The following is a 17069-nucleotide window of genomic DNA, read 5'->3' as shown; positions in this document are numbered from 1 at the left end:
TAAAGTTCTTAATCTAGGTGGTTCTTTTGTTTTGAAATTCCCTTGCAGATGTTTAGTGACTTTGAATTCAATAAATTATGTTTTCTTTGACCCAAAGAAACTGATAGAATTTGTAAATTCTAAAGAAGGTGCTAGGGATACCCCGATCGCACCCAATAATTGATTTGCTGTATATTGGCTGCGTGTATTAAGCTTTCTACTGCTCTATTGATGATTATTTTTCACTTTATGTTTTTTATTTCCTGGTTCTTGGATCCAAATTATGTGGACAAAGTTGAAGATTATGTTTTCTTTGGAAAGATTTTTCAGATAATGTTAAGTGAGATATTGCTGAAACATTTAACATGTAAATATAAAATAAAAATATAAATTATTAGAAAAAAATGTGTCCTGTATGTTTGTAATATTGTTTTGGAAAGGCATGAAGATGGTGACGTCATCTGCATATATAAATGGGTTGAAACCCATTAATTCCAGTTTTTTTTTCTGAGTGGCACCATCATTACATTGAATAGTATTGATAATATTGGCAATCCCTGTGTACCCCACACTCAGTGATCCAGGAGACTGATGTTTGGTTGGACATCTTTAAAATGTAGGATCTGGTCTTTAGGAAGCCATTGAAGCCTGTTGCCACTGCACCGCTGATTCCTATATTTTGTCAAGCAGTGTCATTAGTGTGGTGTGGTCTACTAGGTCGAATGCATTTGACATGTTGAATTGTAGTAGTAGTACGTTTTGTCCTTGGCATATTATGCTTCTGAATTTCGTTATCAGGGTGGTTATGACCATCTCACTGCTGTGTTGTGGTCTGAAACCTGATTGGGATTTATGAAGAATTGAGAATTTTGTCAAGTATTTTGTTAGTTGTTGTGTTACTAGACCTTCCATCGATTTGGTCAGTACTGGTATTGAGGTTACTGGTCTATAATTTGTGATATTGCTGATCTTGCTGGTAGTGTTTTTGGGGATAGGTGTGAATACTACGTTGCCTTTGTCTGTTGGAAATTGACCTCTTTCAAACATGTATATGATGTGTTTGGTGAGGTACTCGATGAACCAGTCTGGTGGGTTTTTCATCATGTAGTTGGGGCATTTGTCAAGTAGGCAGTATGCATGTGTGTATTTTGTCAATAGTGTCTTTACTGTGGTTTGAACATGGTCCATATTCTGTCTGCTGTGGTGTGGTTGTCGTGTGTTTCGCAGTCCTGTAGGTAGTCTGTGATGTTTTTTTTGTGGTTTTGAAGTACTGTGCAAGCTCGTTTGCAGTTGGCGGTATTTTAGTTGTTGCCAATATGTTCTGGGTTTTCAGTAGTTTGTTCAAGTTTGAATATTTTTTTCATATTGGTCTGGTCGAGGTTCATATATGTACTGTAGTGTTCTGCTTTTGCTTTCTTTATGCTGTTTGTGTATGTTCTTATGGCTTTTCTCCATATGGTTTTGTTTGCGTCTGTTTTGTTTTTGTCCTATGCTCTTTCGAGTTTCCTAGAGTTTCTTCATGTGTATTAGTTTGTCATTAAATCAGGGACGTGGTTGTTTTGTGATTTTTGTTTTGATTGATGCTATTTTGTTTAGTGTGCTTTCACTTGTTTCGTCCTGGTTTCTCAGGAAGTGTTTATCTTCGGGTGGTATGTCATTGAGTTCATTTATTGTTGTTCTCCAGAATGTGTGGTTGTCTACTTTTCCTCTGGTTGTGAATGTGTGTTGGGCTCTTGGTTTTCTTTTCTTACCGCTTTCTTTCCATTGTAGTGTGAAAGTGAGCTTGCTGTGGTCTGACCATGGTACCTCTTCCCATGTGGTTATTACTCATTGAGAATGTGTGGGCTAGTATGTCTAATTGGTGTTCTTTTGTGTGCAATGAGACTCCTTGTGCTGTTGTGTGAAGTTCCATTAGTTTAAGAAGTTCATTAGTGTTCTAATGTGTGTGTTGTTGCAATTGATCTATCCAGCGCCTTTGATTTGGTGAACCATGCAGTTTTGCTAGAAATCTTGGCTAAGTTTGGTGTAACCGGAAATGTTCTGGCTTGGTTTAGGGGCCTTTTGACTACTCAACACTATTATGTTAAGTTCCAGGATAATTTGTTGGCAAGATGGTCATTACCTTCAGATGTAACTCAAGGTTCACCTTTGTCAACAATCTTGTTTAATGTCCTAACGTCATCACTAGGTTTGGAGAAAGGCTATATTCCCTGTCTCTACAGATCTACAAAATGTGTATAGTTCAAATTTCCTGCTGTTTTTCACTTATTTCCAATTGAATGTCTTCCCACTATTTAAAATTAAAGAAAAAACCTCACATTTTTATTAAGAGACAAAATCAGCTCAGGAAGTGAAATCTAAGCTGATAATTGATGATGAAAGTTTTACACAGATCAGTTTATAAAGATATTAGGTATTATTTTGGATAACAGATTGACTTTGGAACCTCCGGTAAATTCTCTTGTTAAGAACTCCTTCTATATCACAAGAAGATTAAGGGCTATTCGTAAATTTCTATCGATTGACCAGTTCAGACTTGTAGTCCATTCATTGATTCTTAGTAAGTTGGATTATTGTAATATTGTTTACTTAGGATTGCCAAAATGCCTACTGAGAAAATTTTAGAGAATCCAGAATATGGTGGTTAGCCTGAACTATTCTCTTAGAAAAATCAGACAATATAACAGTTTACTTTATTAAACTCCATTGGCTCCCAAATCAGGCTAGAATAACTTTTAAATTGGGATGCTTTCTATGGAAAATTATGCATGGATTAGTACTGCCTTATTTGATATCCCTTGTGCACTATGCAGCAGGTGGAAAATTGCATAACACTCAAACTTCTCTCCTGTTTAATTTTCCGAGCCCTAAGGGTATGATATTAAAGAGATATTTTATGCATCTGTTTGCGTATCAGGCAGCCAAGTTCTGGAAATCTTTATCCAATAATTTATGTATTTTATCTTCTCTTGATATGTTTAAGAAGGGTCTAAAGTCCCTATTGTTCTCTGAATATGTGACTAATAATGGGTGTTAGCTCTGTTGGGTTATTCCATATTTGTTACATCCTAGACGTACTGTGATCCAGAGTCTTACTGTAATCCACTTTGAACTACACAAATGGAATCAGCGGAATTGCCTGTAACTAACTGTATAAGCTAGACCAAATGGAAAGTAACTTTATTGCCCTTACTAAAGATTTCAAAGCAATGCAGCAGAGGGTAAGCGACGTGGAGGATACAGTGCACGCCTTGGAAGGTCAACGGCCTCAAGTAGATGCCAAACTCCGGAGCCTAGAAGACAAACTAGACGAGCAGCATAAAATGTATTGAGCTTTTCTGGTATCTTGCCAGGTATTGTGACCTGGATTGGCCACTGTTGGAAACAGGATGCTGGGCTTGATGAACCTTTGGTCTGTCCCAGTATGGCACTACTTATGTATTTATGGAGTAGAGGAGTAGACTATTGGTTAGTGCAGCAGGCTTTGATCCTGGAGACCTGGGTTCAATTCCCATTGCAGCTCCTCGTGACCTTGGGCAATTCACTTAACCCTCCATTGCCCCTGGTACAAAAACTTAAATTGTGAGCCCTCTAGGAACAGAGAAAGTGCCTGCATATAATTTGTATAGTGCTGCGTATGTCTAGTAGTGCTATAGAAATGATTAGTAGTATTAGTACTTATGAGTTGGAAAACTGCTTCAGGCGGAATAATCTCCATCTGCTGGGTTTGCCTGAATTGTTACTGAAGCCTGATTTGTGGACCTGCTTGGGAAAATGGCTTGCAGACTCGGTGCCGGGCAAAATAGTGGAAACTAAGTAAGCCTGACATCAGTACCGGGCAAAATAGTGGACACTATTATAAAGAATAAAATTACAGAACACATAGACAAACATAGTTTAATGGGGCAGAGTCAGCATGGGTTCAGCCAAGGGAAGTCTTGCCTCACCAATTTGCTTAATTTCTTTGAAGGCATGAATAAACATGTGGATAGAGATGAGCCAGTTGATGTAGTGTATTTAGATTTTCAGAAAGCTTTTGGTAAAGTTCCTCATGAGAGACTCCTGAGAAAATTAAAGAATCATGTGATTGGTTACTGGACAGAAAACAGAGGGTAGGGTTAAATGGTTATTTCTCTCAATGGAGGAGGGTGAACGGTGGAGAGCCGCAGGGATCTGTACTGGGATTGGTGCTATTTAACATATTTATAAATGATGTGAAAATTGGAATGATGAGTGAGGTGATTAAATTTGTGGATGACACAAAACTATTGAAGGTTGTTAAAACATGCATGGACTGTGAAATACTGCAGGAAGACCTTAGGAAATTGGAAGACTGGACATCCAAATGGCAGATGAAATTTAACGTGGACAAATGCAAGGTGATGCACACTGGAAAGAATAATCTGAATCATAGTTACCTGATGCTGGGGTCAACTTTGGGGGTCAGCACTCAAGAAGAAGATCTAGGTGTCATTGTAAATAATAAGATGAAATCTTCTGCTTAGTGTGTGGCAGCAGCGACCACAAAAAGCAAACAGGATGCCAGAAATTATTAGGAAAGGAATAGTGAATAAGACCAAAAATACTACAATTCTGTATTGCTCCATGGTGTGACCGCAGCTTGAGTATTGCATTCAGTTCTGGTTGCCATATCTCAAAAAAGATATAGCAAAATTAGAAAAGGTTCAAAGAAGAGCGACCAAAATGATAAAGGGAATGGAATTCCTCTAGCATGAGAAAAGGCTAAAGAGGTTAGGGCTACAAAATCCTGAGTGGTGTACGAGTAGAAGTATATCGATTTTGTTTACTCATTCCAAAAGTACAAAGACTAGGGGGACATGCAAGGAAGTTACATAGAAATACTTTTAAAACAAATAGGGGGAAATATGTTTTCACTGAACAAATAGTTAAACTCTGGAACTCTTTGCCAGAGGATGTGGTAATAGTGGTTAGTGTATCTGGGTTAAAAAAAAAACGTTTGGACAAGCTCCTGGAGAAAAAGTACATAGTTTGCTATTGAGACAGACATGGAGAAGCAACTGGTTGCCCTGGGATTTGTAGCATGGAATGTTGCTATGATTTAGGTTTCTGCCAGGTACTTGTGACCTGGCTTGGCCACTGTTGGAAACAGAAGACTGGGCTAGATGGACCATTGGTCTGACCTATTACGGCTACTCTTATGTTCCTTTGTTCTAAGGGCTAGATGGTAAAAATGAGTTAAGCAGAGATGAATTTAGGAAAACTGTTCATTATGTATGTAAATGGAAGTTCATGCCACAATTTAGGAGATAAAAAATAGAATGATGAATGCTTGGTGGACTTTAGGGTGGGAAAGAACCAATTGGTTAGAGTCTAGACAGCGCATTTGATGCCTCCGTTTGTGCACTTAAAATAGTGTGAAGTATTAATAAATCTGAAGCAAATTAAGTTATGTGAGCAAGTTTGATACATGCCCCTTAAATAATGCCCATAGGATTCCCATATTAACTATTGTTTTCTTCTCGGAACACTTTGGACTAATCATGCGACACTAAGGTGCTCATTTCCAAAACAGAAAAACGTTCAAAAAGCAGCACGTTGACTTTTTTTTTTCTGCCAAAACATCCAAATTGCTTTTTTTCAAAACTCAACAGGTTTTCTACGCAGTTTATATGCTGTGTCTTCAAATCACAAGGGAGCACTTTGGGGGCGGGATTTAGGCGTTCCTAAAACTTGAACTTTTTTCTGCATTAATAGAACAAAGCAAAAATATCTGGGGCTAAAACTTAGATGGTTTGGTCTACATCCATTTCAATCACAACTAAGTCACAAAAAGGTGCCTTAAATGGCCACTGGAGGGATTAAGGCATGAGCACTCCTTACTCCTCCAGTAGTCACTGCCCCCCCCCCCACCCCTAAAGATGTGAAACATAGTAACATAGTAGATGACGGCAGAAAAAGACCTGCATGGTCCATCTAGTCTGCCCAACAAGATAAATTCATATGTGCTACTTCTTGTGTATACCTTACCTTGATTTGTATCTGCCATTTTCAGGACACAGACCATAGAAGTCTTGCCCAGAACTAGCCCCATTTTCAGGACACAGACTGTAGAAGTCTTGCCCAGAACTAGCCCCACCACCCAAACACCAGCCCTGCCTCCCCATCTCGGCTAAGCTTCTGAGGATCCATTCCTTCTGCACAGGATTCCTTTATGTTTATCCCACGCATGCTTGAATTCCATTACCGTTTTCATCTCCACTACCTCCCGCGGGAGGGCATTCCAAGTATCTACCACTCTCTCCTTGAAAAAATACTTCCTGACATTTTTCTTGAGTCTGCCCCCCTTCACTTTCATATCATGTCCTCTCGTTCTACCGCCCTCCCATCTACGGAAAAGGTTCGTTTGCGGATTAATACATTTCAAATATTTGAATGTCTGTATCATATCACCCCCGTTTCTCCTTTCCTCCAGGGTATACATGTTCAGGTCAGCAAGTCTCTCCTCATACGTCTTGTAACGCAAATCCCATACCATTCTCGTAGCTTTTCTTTGCACCGCTTCCATTTTTTTTACATCCTTAGCAAGGTACGGCCTCCAGAACTGAACACAATACTCCAGGTGGGGCCTCACCAACGACTTATACAGGGGCATCAACACCTCTTTTCTTCTGCTGGTCACACCTCTCTCTATACAGCCTAGCAACCTTCTGGCTACAGCCACCGCCTTGTCACACTGTTTCATCGCCTTCAGATCCTCAGATACTATCACCCCAAGATCCCTCTCCCTGTCCGTAACTATCAGACTCTCCCCGCCTAACACATACTTCTCCCGTGGATTTCTACTCCCTAAGTGCACCACTTTGCATTTCTTCGCATTGAATTTTAATTGCCAAACATTAGACCATTCTTCTAGCTTCCGCAGATCCTTTTTCATGTTTCCACTCCCCGGTGTCCACTCTGTTACAAAACTTAGTATCGTCCTCAAAAAGGCAAACTTTACCTTCTAACCCTTTGGCAATGTCACTCACAAATATACTGAACAGAATCGGTCCCAGTGAAAGTAACAGTACATATTCAGTCTCTGTGACAGATTCAGATGTTATGACCAGTCCTATTGGAGCAGAAGCAGGTCAGAGCAGTGAACTGTAGAGAAGGGAACCCAGGCTCATTTCCCACTCTGTTACACTTGTGTTGGAAAGTGTGAGCCCTCCAAAACCGACCCAAACCTACTGCATCCACAAATAGGTGACATATGCAAACATAAGGTCTATTGTAGTGGTGTACAGTTGGGTACAATAGGTTTGGGAGGAGAAGCTTTGGAGAGCTCACTATACAATATAAGGGGGTAACAGTGAGATGTGTACCTGGGGTCTTGTAGGTGAAGTCCAATGCAGTGCCTCCTAGGGTGCCACACTGCTCTGCTTGGGATGTCTGTGCGGTCAGTCTACTAAGAATGCTGGCCCACCCGTGCATCCCAATGGCTTGGATGCACTAAGCACTAGCAAATGGCCATTTTCGAAACAAAAAGATGTTTTTCTGGTTTGAAAATGGCCATGTTTGCTACTGGATTTTTGGATGTTTTCTGCGAAACGTCCAAAATCAGATTTAGACATATCATATCAAAAATGCCCCATCCACATTACTAAAATGTAGCACTATAATCCGCATGGATTACCATACATTGTTTTGAAAATAACAGGGCAGATGTCAATAAACAAAAGCAATAACCTGTATTAGTGGCAGCGTGAGTTACTGTGCTTTTGTCAGCCCAAATCAGTATTCTTTAATATGGTGAAGCAGGAGCTACACTGGAAAAAAGACTTCAACATGAGAGCCAGGAAGAGTGCTAAATTGGTTGATATCTAGAGTCTTGGGTGAAAAAATGGAGAGGGGGGGGGGCCCTCTCCATTGATGTTACCAGTCCAGCTGCTCAGGCACACTCAGAGCAATATGTGTAAACAAAATTAAGTTCACCAGACCCTCTTTCCCCCTCATCTTGTCTCTCCAACTCAGATTTCCTCTAAAATTCTCCTTCCCCCAAAACACACTCTCTCCCAACTCTATCCCAGTCAGTCTGAACTCCCACTAGCCTCTCCTCCCAAACAGCTGTCATCATCTCGTCCCCAATCCTTCTGAGCTGGGTCTCCCTCCAGCTTGTTAATGGCCCCTTACCCCTTTCCCAGAGTCTTGCTGCAGGCACTGCCTCTGGGACAACAGTTCTGTTTTCTTCTAGTGTCATACAGCTCTTGATGGGCTCGATATACGTGATGTCTAAATTTCTTCACTGATCACAGTCTCGCAAGAATAGCGTGGAAGTTTGTACATTGTATAATTAAACTCGCTGAGACCCTCAGTCATGAAGAACAGTTGTTCTGAAGACAATGCCAGTAGCCACACCAGGAGTGATGGGGGTGCCACTGGTCCCTGCAATGAATACAGGCCTAAATGATAGTCTGTGGTGTGTTCACAATCACACTAATAGAAACTAGAAATCTACTGACACTAATAAAATTGTTTCATTTTTATTTTATTTGTATTTTGTTTTAGTATGGAGACTACAAGTTTAGAATTTAAATTATCATAGACACCCAGTGAGTTAAAAAATTCTCCAAAAAACTGATCAATAAAAGTTGGAAAAGCATTTCAAAGGAGGAAAGCAAACTACTTTAACTGTATGGCATTGGCGGCCTAAACTGACAAAGATAACTTTGAGGACATGTTAACCTACAAACTAATGAGAATAAGCCATTAGTTCTTGGTTGATCAACTTAGCAGTTAATGTTTTGTTTTTATTTCTCATATGTAACAATTACTCCACCACATTATACAAACAAAAAGCCCTTTCAAACTAGTGGCAGAAGATTCACAAAAACAGAAAACTTTTCCAATAGCATTCAAAAAGGGGAAGTACAGCATCTGAACTGTAAACTATAATACAAAACATTGTAAACATAGAACTAGAGGCATAGTTCTAAAAAAAAAAAAAATCTTTGTTCTTTCTTTTCTTCAATAATGCATTTAATGGATGAACAGTTTAGCCAGATAACATTAAGCTTGAAATATTGTTCATTACAAAAGAAACACTAACACTCTCTGATGTTTCATCAGTCAGTTGCTACAAGAACGATTTAGTAGCTTGCTCTACATTCTGGTCAGCAGCTAAATCCATTTGATAAAAATGTCCCAAGATTAGTGACAAAGTCTCACCCATTTTGGCAGTGAAAAAGAAAATGATGTCTTTTGTCATAATCCATGTCCTCATATTTTGCACTTCAGTTAATTGGTTCCAACAAGATAAAACTGCCATTTGTTTTCTAGCTTTTACTGATTGTGTCAAATTAACTTCACTATTGCCTTTTAGCCTGAAATCATAAGAAGCTGTTTATGTAGATCAAAGTGTAGCATTAACTTTCTTGTTTTGCTGTCTCTTTCTGGGTATCCATAGTTTTCTCTGTTGAATTTGCTTGTACGTCTTCTTCACTCTCTAGGATAAAAAGGGAAAAAGAAAAAAAATAGATGAATTTAGCCTACTTCAGAAGTACAGGATTTGAAATGTGTGCTGTTCCTATGCCTCTCTCTCTGACCCCTTGCCTTCACCATATTTGTCATCTCACAGCTCACCTGAAATTCAGGTCACTTAAAGACTTACCTCTTTCAATAAAGTTTTGATGGGACCTTTGTGGGGGTCAGTTGCTCGCTGAGGGGACCTAGGTTCATACCCTGTTTTTAAATTTTCTCTTTTCTGCTCTTTTATCCTGTCCTATTAAATAATGGTGCCCCTTTCCTCTTTCATTTTAGTTGTAAACTGCTTTGTGCGATTGCTCATAAGGTGTTATACCAAGTAATCTAAAACAAGACATAACCTTATGACTAGTGAAGTTAGCTCAGGTAATCCATCAAAACTGCTGTCATAACTCTACTTCTCTCTTAAAGAAACATCAGTTATCAGATTTTATGTTTCTTATCAGTTAAGGCCTCTAAGGACCATGGTATACCAGTTAAGATCATGGCTTCTGCCTGCAAACTTGGAGCATTTAACCAGTTAAAAGCCATCAGTAGGCTGGATTTACTGCAACTTTTGTATTAGGGGCTTGCACAGAGTAGTGTAAAGAAATTGCAATTACAGTACAATCTTGATTATCCAACCATCTGGCATATCTGACAGACTCTCCCGGTGACATAATTGCATATTTCTATTAAAAATCTGTTTTAGAACAATTTTTTAAAATTGGGAGTTCTATGCCTTTGTTTATGCATTGTTTGAGGGGTTTACGCAGTGTTTTCTGTATTACCTGACTTTCACTTATCTGACAATGGGTCAGTCCCCTTTGCATTGGAAAATCGAGACTGTACTGTAGTTGAAAAACTGCTACACACTTAGAAGGCAGTTACTAATTTGTGTTAAGGGAATAACAGGATTGTTGTAATTTAATGCTTGTTAAATGGCAAAATTGTGCACTGACTTTAAGGCATAGAGTTGGCAATGCAAGGTATATATTTAAATCTGTTTTTATTAAACTTGAGGATAGCAAGTACCAGGGCTTTTTTTGAGGGGGTACTTGGGGGTACTGAGTACCGGCACCTTTTCCGTTGTCTGCTAAAATTGACCCATGGGCCCCAAGTTTTAATGAAAAAGTTCAGGCTCCACGCAGCAATTCTGCCTTGTCATAGGTTCTGTGACTGGTTGCAGGGGGCCTGGCTATTGTGGGGTGGGTCCCTCAGTGATCACCCCACCCTTGAAGGGTGTCCTAGCATTTGAGTACCGGCACCTTTTTTGCTAGAAAAAACGCACTGGCAAGTACAAATCAACAGAACAATGCAGCAATTTCACCTCATGCATATCTATAAAGAAATCAAAGTTACTGAATACTTTGATGAAGAGATAATATGAAGAGAGTTTCATATTATCTCTGCATCCCACCCCTGAAACTTCTCCCTCTCATATGATCTAACAATTTGTGTAGACAACATACAGAACAGACGCAACCTACACAGTGAGCCTTCCCGCTGCCCTGCACATTTATACAGTAAAACAACCCTCCTTTTTTCTAACCAATGCAAGCTAAATAATAATGAATACCTATGAGGGAAAAATCTTTTTTGGTAATTGCACCACTGATGGTTGCTCCTGCTCACGTTGGCTCCAAATCTCAAAATGGCTGCTGCAACCTCTATTCTCAGTTGTGCCTAGTTCAATGTTCCAGCATTGCATTAAAATAGCTAGAGCTGAATTTGTGCCATTCTCAGATCTTCAGGATGAATATAGCCTGGAGCCAAGAGAGCTATTTCAGTATTGGCAGGTCAAAGATTTTATTTATCGTAGGACTTGATGAGAGTTAAACTTGGAGGAAACTTTGTTAGAAAGGGCTCTGAGAGGGGGAGGAGGAAAGGGTAGTATCACTAGATTATATCTGGCCTTATTAATGTATCAATTGTTAATGTACTGAAGTTGTCAAAGATTTCATCTTTCTTGGCTCCAAAATTAATCACAATGGTGAGTGCACCCCTGAGATCAAGAGATGGCTGACACTTGGAAGAAGTGTGATAGTCAGCATTGACAACATCTGGAAGAGCAAGGACATCAGCCTAGCAACCTAATGTAGATTGGTCAGTGCAATCATCTTCCCAATAGCAACATATGGTTGCAATTCTTGGACCCTGAGAAAGGCAGGCAGGTGAAAAATTGATGCATTTGAATTATGGTGCTGGAGACAACTGTTACACATCCGATGGACAGACAAAACAACAAACCAAGAAGTTCTGGAACATATAAAACCAAAAATCTCACTGGAGGCCAAGGTAGCAAAACTAAAGCTCTCCTATTTTGGTCACATCATGCAAAGCAAGTTTCTCGAAAAAGACATCATGCTTGGAATGGTTAGTGGCAAAAGAAAAAGAGGCCACCCAAGAATTTGCTGGATAGATACTGGAATGAACATAGCAGAACTGAAAGAAGTTGTGAAAGATTGAAAGGCATGGCGAACACTGAGTGACCGAGAGCTGATTGGATAAGGAAAGAAGGAATGTATCAAACCCCTCTGCAAAAGTGTATTTCTAAATGAGAGGCAGGCTTACAGTCTACTTATGTCCTGGACGTTGGGAAAAGGGATTCAAATCTCTGTTTAAAATTTGTGCAGCTACTAATCTAATTGAAAATGATTTAAAAATGTTTTATCAGTGGTACTATACTCCTGAGGGGTTATTTAAGATGTATCCTCGTGGAGAGACTGTGGTTGTTGAGGAACCTTTTATCATATCTGGTGGACCTGTCTGCCCTATGGTTCAGCTATACTGGACATCTATCTTGGAGCTGGTATGTCAAACAATAAATACACCTTACCCTGGAAGGGCAGAATATTGCTTATTGCATTTAAAGCCTTTGGACATTACATAGGATCAACATAAGCTAGCAATTCAAGTGCTTACAGCGGGGAAAACTGTCGTTGGTTCAATTTTGGAAACAGCAATCCCGGCCAACTATGTCTTGCATTTTTCACAAAATGGATTTTTGTCTTTCACATGTCAAAACTGACTGCAATGCAGCATGGCCACTTGATTGCTTTCTATAAAATCTGGCGTCTCAGCAGTGGAGGTCTAGGTTCACTCAGGGGTCCCATTCTAGACTGGCACCGCTGCATCCTGGAGTGGGGATTGCATGGTGGGGGTTTTCAGAAGGGAGGGGATATATGGGTGTTGATTCCTTATGACTTAGTTTTGTTGTTATTCATGTTGTATTTGACCATATTTTCAATAAATCTTTGAAAACTTAAAAAAAAATTGTCTACTGACAGTGTGAAAAAAATAGAACACAGTTGCTGGGGGGGGGGGGGGGGACGGACGGACGGACGGACGGACGGACGGACTGATGAGCACTGTGAGCTCTGGAGGAATGCCACCCACTGATTTTAACTGCCTGTGTTGTTTGTAATAAGGGAAAAGTTGTGGGAGATATCACTGCTGAAATTGGGTAAAGGTGAAACATTGACAACTTTCACAGTGGGCAGCAAAAGAAAAACCAGAGTCTGCGTCACTGCAAAAAATGGTGCCTACACAAGTGGATGTCACCCTTTCTTCTATCATGGAGGAGCAGCGAGCAGTTAAAATCCTTATTTCTGACACTATACAGAAGACATAAAAGCACAATTAACATTGCTGAAGCAAGACATGGCTAATTTTCAACTTCAAGCTGAAAGCGTGGAGGCTACAGTAACTGTGTCTGAGGAAAATATCCATAGCCTACTTATCACACAGTTAGAGAGACTTGGAGGATCTGAATAATTGATAGCGGAGAAACAATTTGCAAATATTAGGCATTCCCAAAGGTCGAGAAGGACAGGAGCAAATCATGTTTCTGGAACCCCTGAACCTGACCTTGCTTCAGCTCAAATTGGACAAGGATTTTGAGATTGAAAGGGTCCTGTCACAGCGTCAGCACAATGATCACTATTCAAGCACCTTTCGCATTAAGGTTACTTCGCTACACCCAGATGACTGAAATTATAGACTGGGCCAAACTGAAAGCCCTAATCAAGTTTGAAGGGCACACAATTTTATTCCTCCCGGATCTAAACAAAAACACTGTGGACCTCTGTAGGCAGCTGTTAGTGCTGAGGCCTTGTCTCAAGGCTGTCAATACGTGTTTTGGTATGTTCTACCCAGCCCATATGTGGATCACTGCATAACTGCACCAAAGCTTTCACAGATCCCAAAGTTTTGGAGCCTTTCCGGAAGAAGAATGTCCCAGTAGTATTAGAATCGAGGCTACCCGACTTCTGAATGTGTCACAGTAGGGTTAATGCTCGACTGCTGTATTACTTGTGTTAATGCTCTGGAGGATACTGGGACTAATTGGTTTGGCTTAAGTCTAAGGCTAAGTACCTCTATATAATATGTAAACCGCTTTGATTGTAACCACAGAAAGACGGTATGTCAAATCCCATTCCCCCCACCCCTCCCCTCCCCTTGATGCTGAATATCTGGGATAAGGCAAAAAAAAAAAAAAAAAGTAACCCCCTACAGTTTTTTGCAGTTTTCTCAGTAACCACTTTGAATTTCAATGAGAAATTTTACGGAATCATACTTACATATTACTATTAAATGACATTTAATTATCTTAACTTATGTTGATGTTACTGACATTTTAGCACGTTAAAAATGTTCGAGCTAAAACACAATAAAATAACGTCATTCAAACTATATAATGAACGATATGTCATAATTTTGCAGTCGCTGTGAATGCTCAAAGTGTCTACCCCCAGCTTTAACATAGGCCTTCAGTAGTTTGGGAAGTTCTTAACAGCCTTATCAATCGGTCCCTGTGGCAGGCTGTCCCAGATCATCTGCAGACACCTTGCCCGTGACTGCCATTCCGATGTGAAACACTTTTAAAGATATTGTAAATTATTATATTACCAAATACAAATTATTCAAATTATTGTTTACAAAAGATTACATCACTGTGATACCATTAACAGTAAGCTGGTACCCCATTTTTATTTCAAATAATGGTAGTTTCCTTAGCGTCCCTCCGGATCGGACCAGGATTGGACTGATGGGTTGTGCTTGCCTTCCCCGGTCCGGAGGGACTAAAGGAAAGCAAATTAACAGGCAAGACCTAATTTCTCCTTTACAGTGCATTTTTTAAAAAGTTTTATTGAAGTCTTGCAAATATACAATCCAAACATTTCAGTAATACAGCCAGCAAAACAGAAAAACTTCACCCTCACCCCTCTAATACAGCGGTCTGTGCCTATCCAGTTTATCATGTAAGTACATATAGATTGTCCGTCACTCAGATGGAGTATCGGATCTCATCTTCCAATGTTCGTAAACCCTCTAATCGTCCATGTCGCAACACTGTAAGCTTAGAAAGTTGGAAAATTCCATGTAGCTTTTGCAAAATACGAGACAGAGGAGGCAGGAAGGCCTGTTTCCAGGCCTGTGCAATAACCAATTTACTGGCAGTAAATAACAAAGTAGCAAACGTATGCTGAGATGCAGTAATTGAATTGGATTTATGATGTAGCAGACAGCATTTCGCCCGTCGTGGATACTTCTTCCCCAGTATATCTTGTAGGGTATCAAGTATCAAGACCCACTGATTCTCTACAATTGGACAAGTCCACCACATATGGAAAAAGGTTCCCTGTTCTCCACAGGTTCTCCAACATATATCCATTGTTGCTGGGAAGATTCTCTTCAGTTTCACTGGTGAGTAATACCAGCCATAGAAAACCTTAAAAGCTATTCTCAATGAAATTACTAGCCACAGATACTTTAAACAAATACTTGAATGAACTTTCCCATTGTTCCCCTGCGAATGATATATTCCACTCTAGCTCCCATTTGTTGATATAATAGTGCAACGGAGATTTAGCCTATAGTAGGGCTACATATATCCAAATAATACTTCCCTTAGCTCCCCCCACCCAAAGAGCTTGTTCTATTAAGGTTTCTTGCAAGCCCAGGCCTCCTCGTGCTTTGCGATGGATAAGGTCCCTAACTGTCTGTACTGAAATTCATCCCTTGGGAGTAGGCCATATTCTTCCCTCAGGTCCCCAAAAGGGACAAATTCCCCCTCGTCCCGTATCTGTCCCAGGAACCGTAGACCACCACCTGCCCACCTTTTATAAACCCAATCCTGAAGCCCCGGCTCCAAAGAGGGAGCATACTGTATAGCCGTTAACAAATAATACTGTCTATCCAAGAAAAACATCTTCCAACCTCTATACCAAGTCTGTAATGGAAAACCCATTATAAGGGGGGGGGGGGGACATGTGATAAAGATCTCTTCTTCGGAGCCACGGAGCAGCCCACACAGGGATAGAACCAAACCCCTGCTGATCCCAGTCTAGCCATTTTTTGTCGTACCTCCCCACATCCATTCAGCTATTATATGCAACTGGGCAGCTTTAAAGTAAAGCTCAAAGTGGGGTACTCCCATGCCTCCCTTGAGCTTAGGCTGATATAGCATAGACCTCCATACTCTGGGTGGGTGCTTTTATAGGCAAAAACTCTTCCATTCAATCAACGGAAAAAGCACTGTGGTATGGGAAGAGGAAGTGCCATGAACAAGTATAAGAGCTTAGGCAACAACATCATCTTAACTGCCTGAATTCTACCCATCCACAGTGCAAACATTTTTAATTATGCAAAAATTGCTGGGTGGTCACACTAAAAAGTCTAAGTTCGCCATGTTTAAAGGTCTATGTTTATATGCTGAGTGGAATAAGATTAACAAATAAAGCTCTAAAATTTCACATTGAAATTTCACGCAGTTACTAAGAAAGTAGCAAAAACACCTCTAGGGGGTTACTTTTTTTCCCCTCATCCTGTATGTTTTTCTTACTTATGTAATAGCAGTACATTTGTCTTGATGCTGCTTTCTGTTCCACTGTTAAACTGGGTATTACAGAATATATTTCTTCAAGTAGGGGAAATGTATGTAAGAATGTATGTACATTAAGGTTTATAATGGCCAAATTAGCAAGTGTGTGACAGACTGGATAAATGAGCTATGTTTGTTTTTTTATTTTATATTTATTGATTTTAAATTCTTTTAACAAGAGTATACTTGTCAACTGAAATACAGCAAGGTAATATTAAGATACCAGAAAAGTAAAATGAAGATAAGTACAAAAGAAGAAAATCAAAGAATATTAGTTCACTTTTAGACCACAATTATTCCGCTTTCTTAGACCACACACTGAGTGAGGGCATTAATGAATTAGAGAAGATTACAAAGAAAAATAATTATAACTTAAGGCTACGTGCAATCCTCCAACACAATTTAAACAGAACAGGAGAAAAGAAAAATATTTCATCTGACCCAACCGAACGATACATTTATAAGGGTAGGCAAGAAAAAAGGATCGCCCCACTTCCACCATCCTCGGTTTCATTGCCAAAAAAGTTTTCCTCTTCTGCTGGGTCAACTTTGTTACGTCAGGGTATATCCATATTTTCCCACCTCCAAAATGAGAATTGGTGTTCTTAAAATAAAGTTTCAGGACAGAATTAAGATCCTGTTCGAAAATAAAGGAAACTAAGAGTGTAGCCCTCTCTGTTATATTTTCAAAGACTGTTCCAGTATGACAGATATATTATTC

General features: G+C 39.8%; 1 protein-coding gene across 2 annotated transcripts in view; it reads right to left on the bottom strand.

The window, feature by feature from the left end:
• Positions 1 to 8487: 8487 nt before the first annotated feature.
• The window catches only part of PKIA (cAMP-dependent protein kinase inhibitor alpha), a 57534-nt gene continuing 48952 nt past the window's right edge, over positions 8488 to 17069 (bottom strand). For both annotated transcript variants that reach the window (XM_030215754.1, XM_030215746.1), the window contains exon 3: positions 8488 to 9445. In XM_030215754.1, the coding sequence (XP_030071614.1) occupies positions 9366 to 9445 (80 nt within the window). In that variant the 3' untranslated portion in view covers positions 8488 to 9365. The remainder of the gene's footprint in view (positions 9446 to 17069) is intronic.

The sequence above is a fragment of the Microcaecilia unicolor genome, chromosome 1, assembly GCF_901765095.1.
Source record: "Microcaecilia unicolor chromosome 1, aMicUni1.1, whole genome shotgun sequence".
In the NCBI taxonomy this organism is placed as follows: domain Eukaryota; kingdom Metazoa; phylum Chordata; class Amphibia; order Gymnophiona; family Siphonopidae; genus Microcaecilia; species Microcaecilia unicolor.
This window is presented reverse-complemented; position numbering and strand designations above follow the sequence as displayed.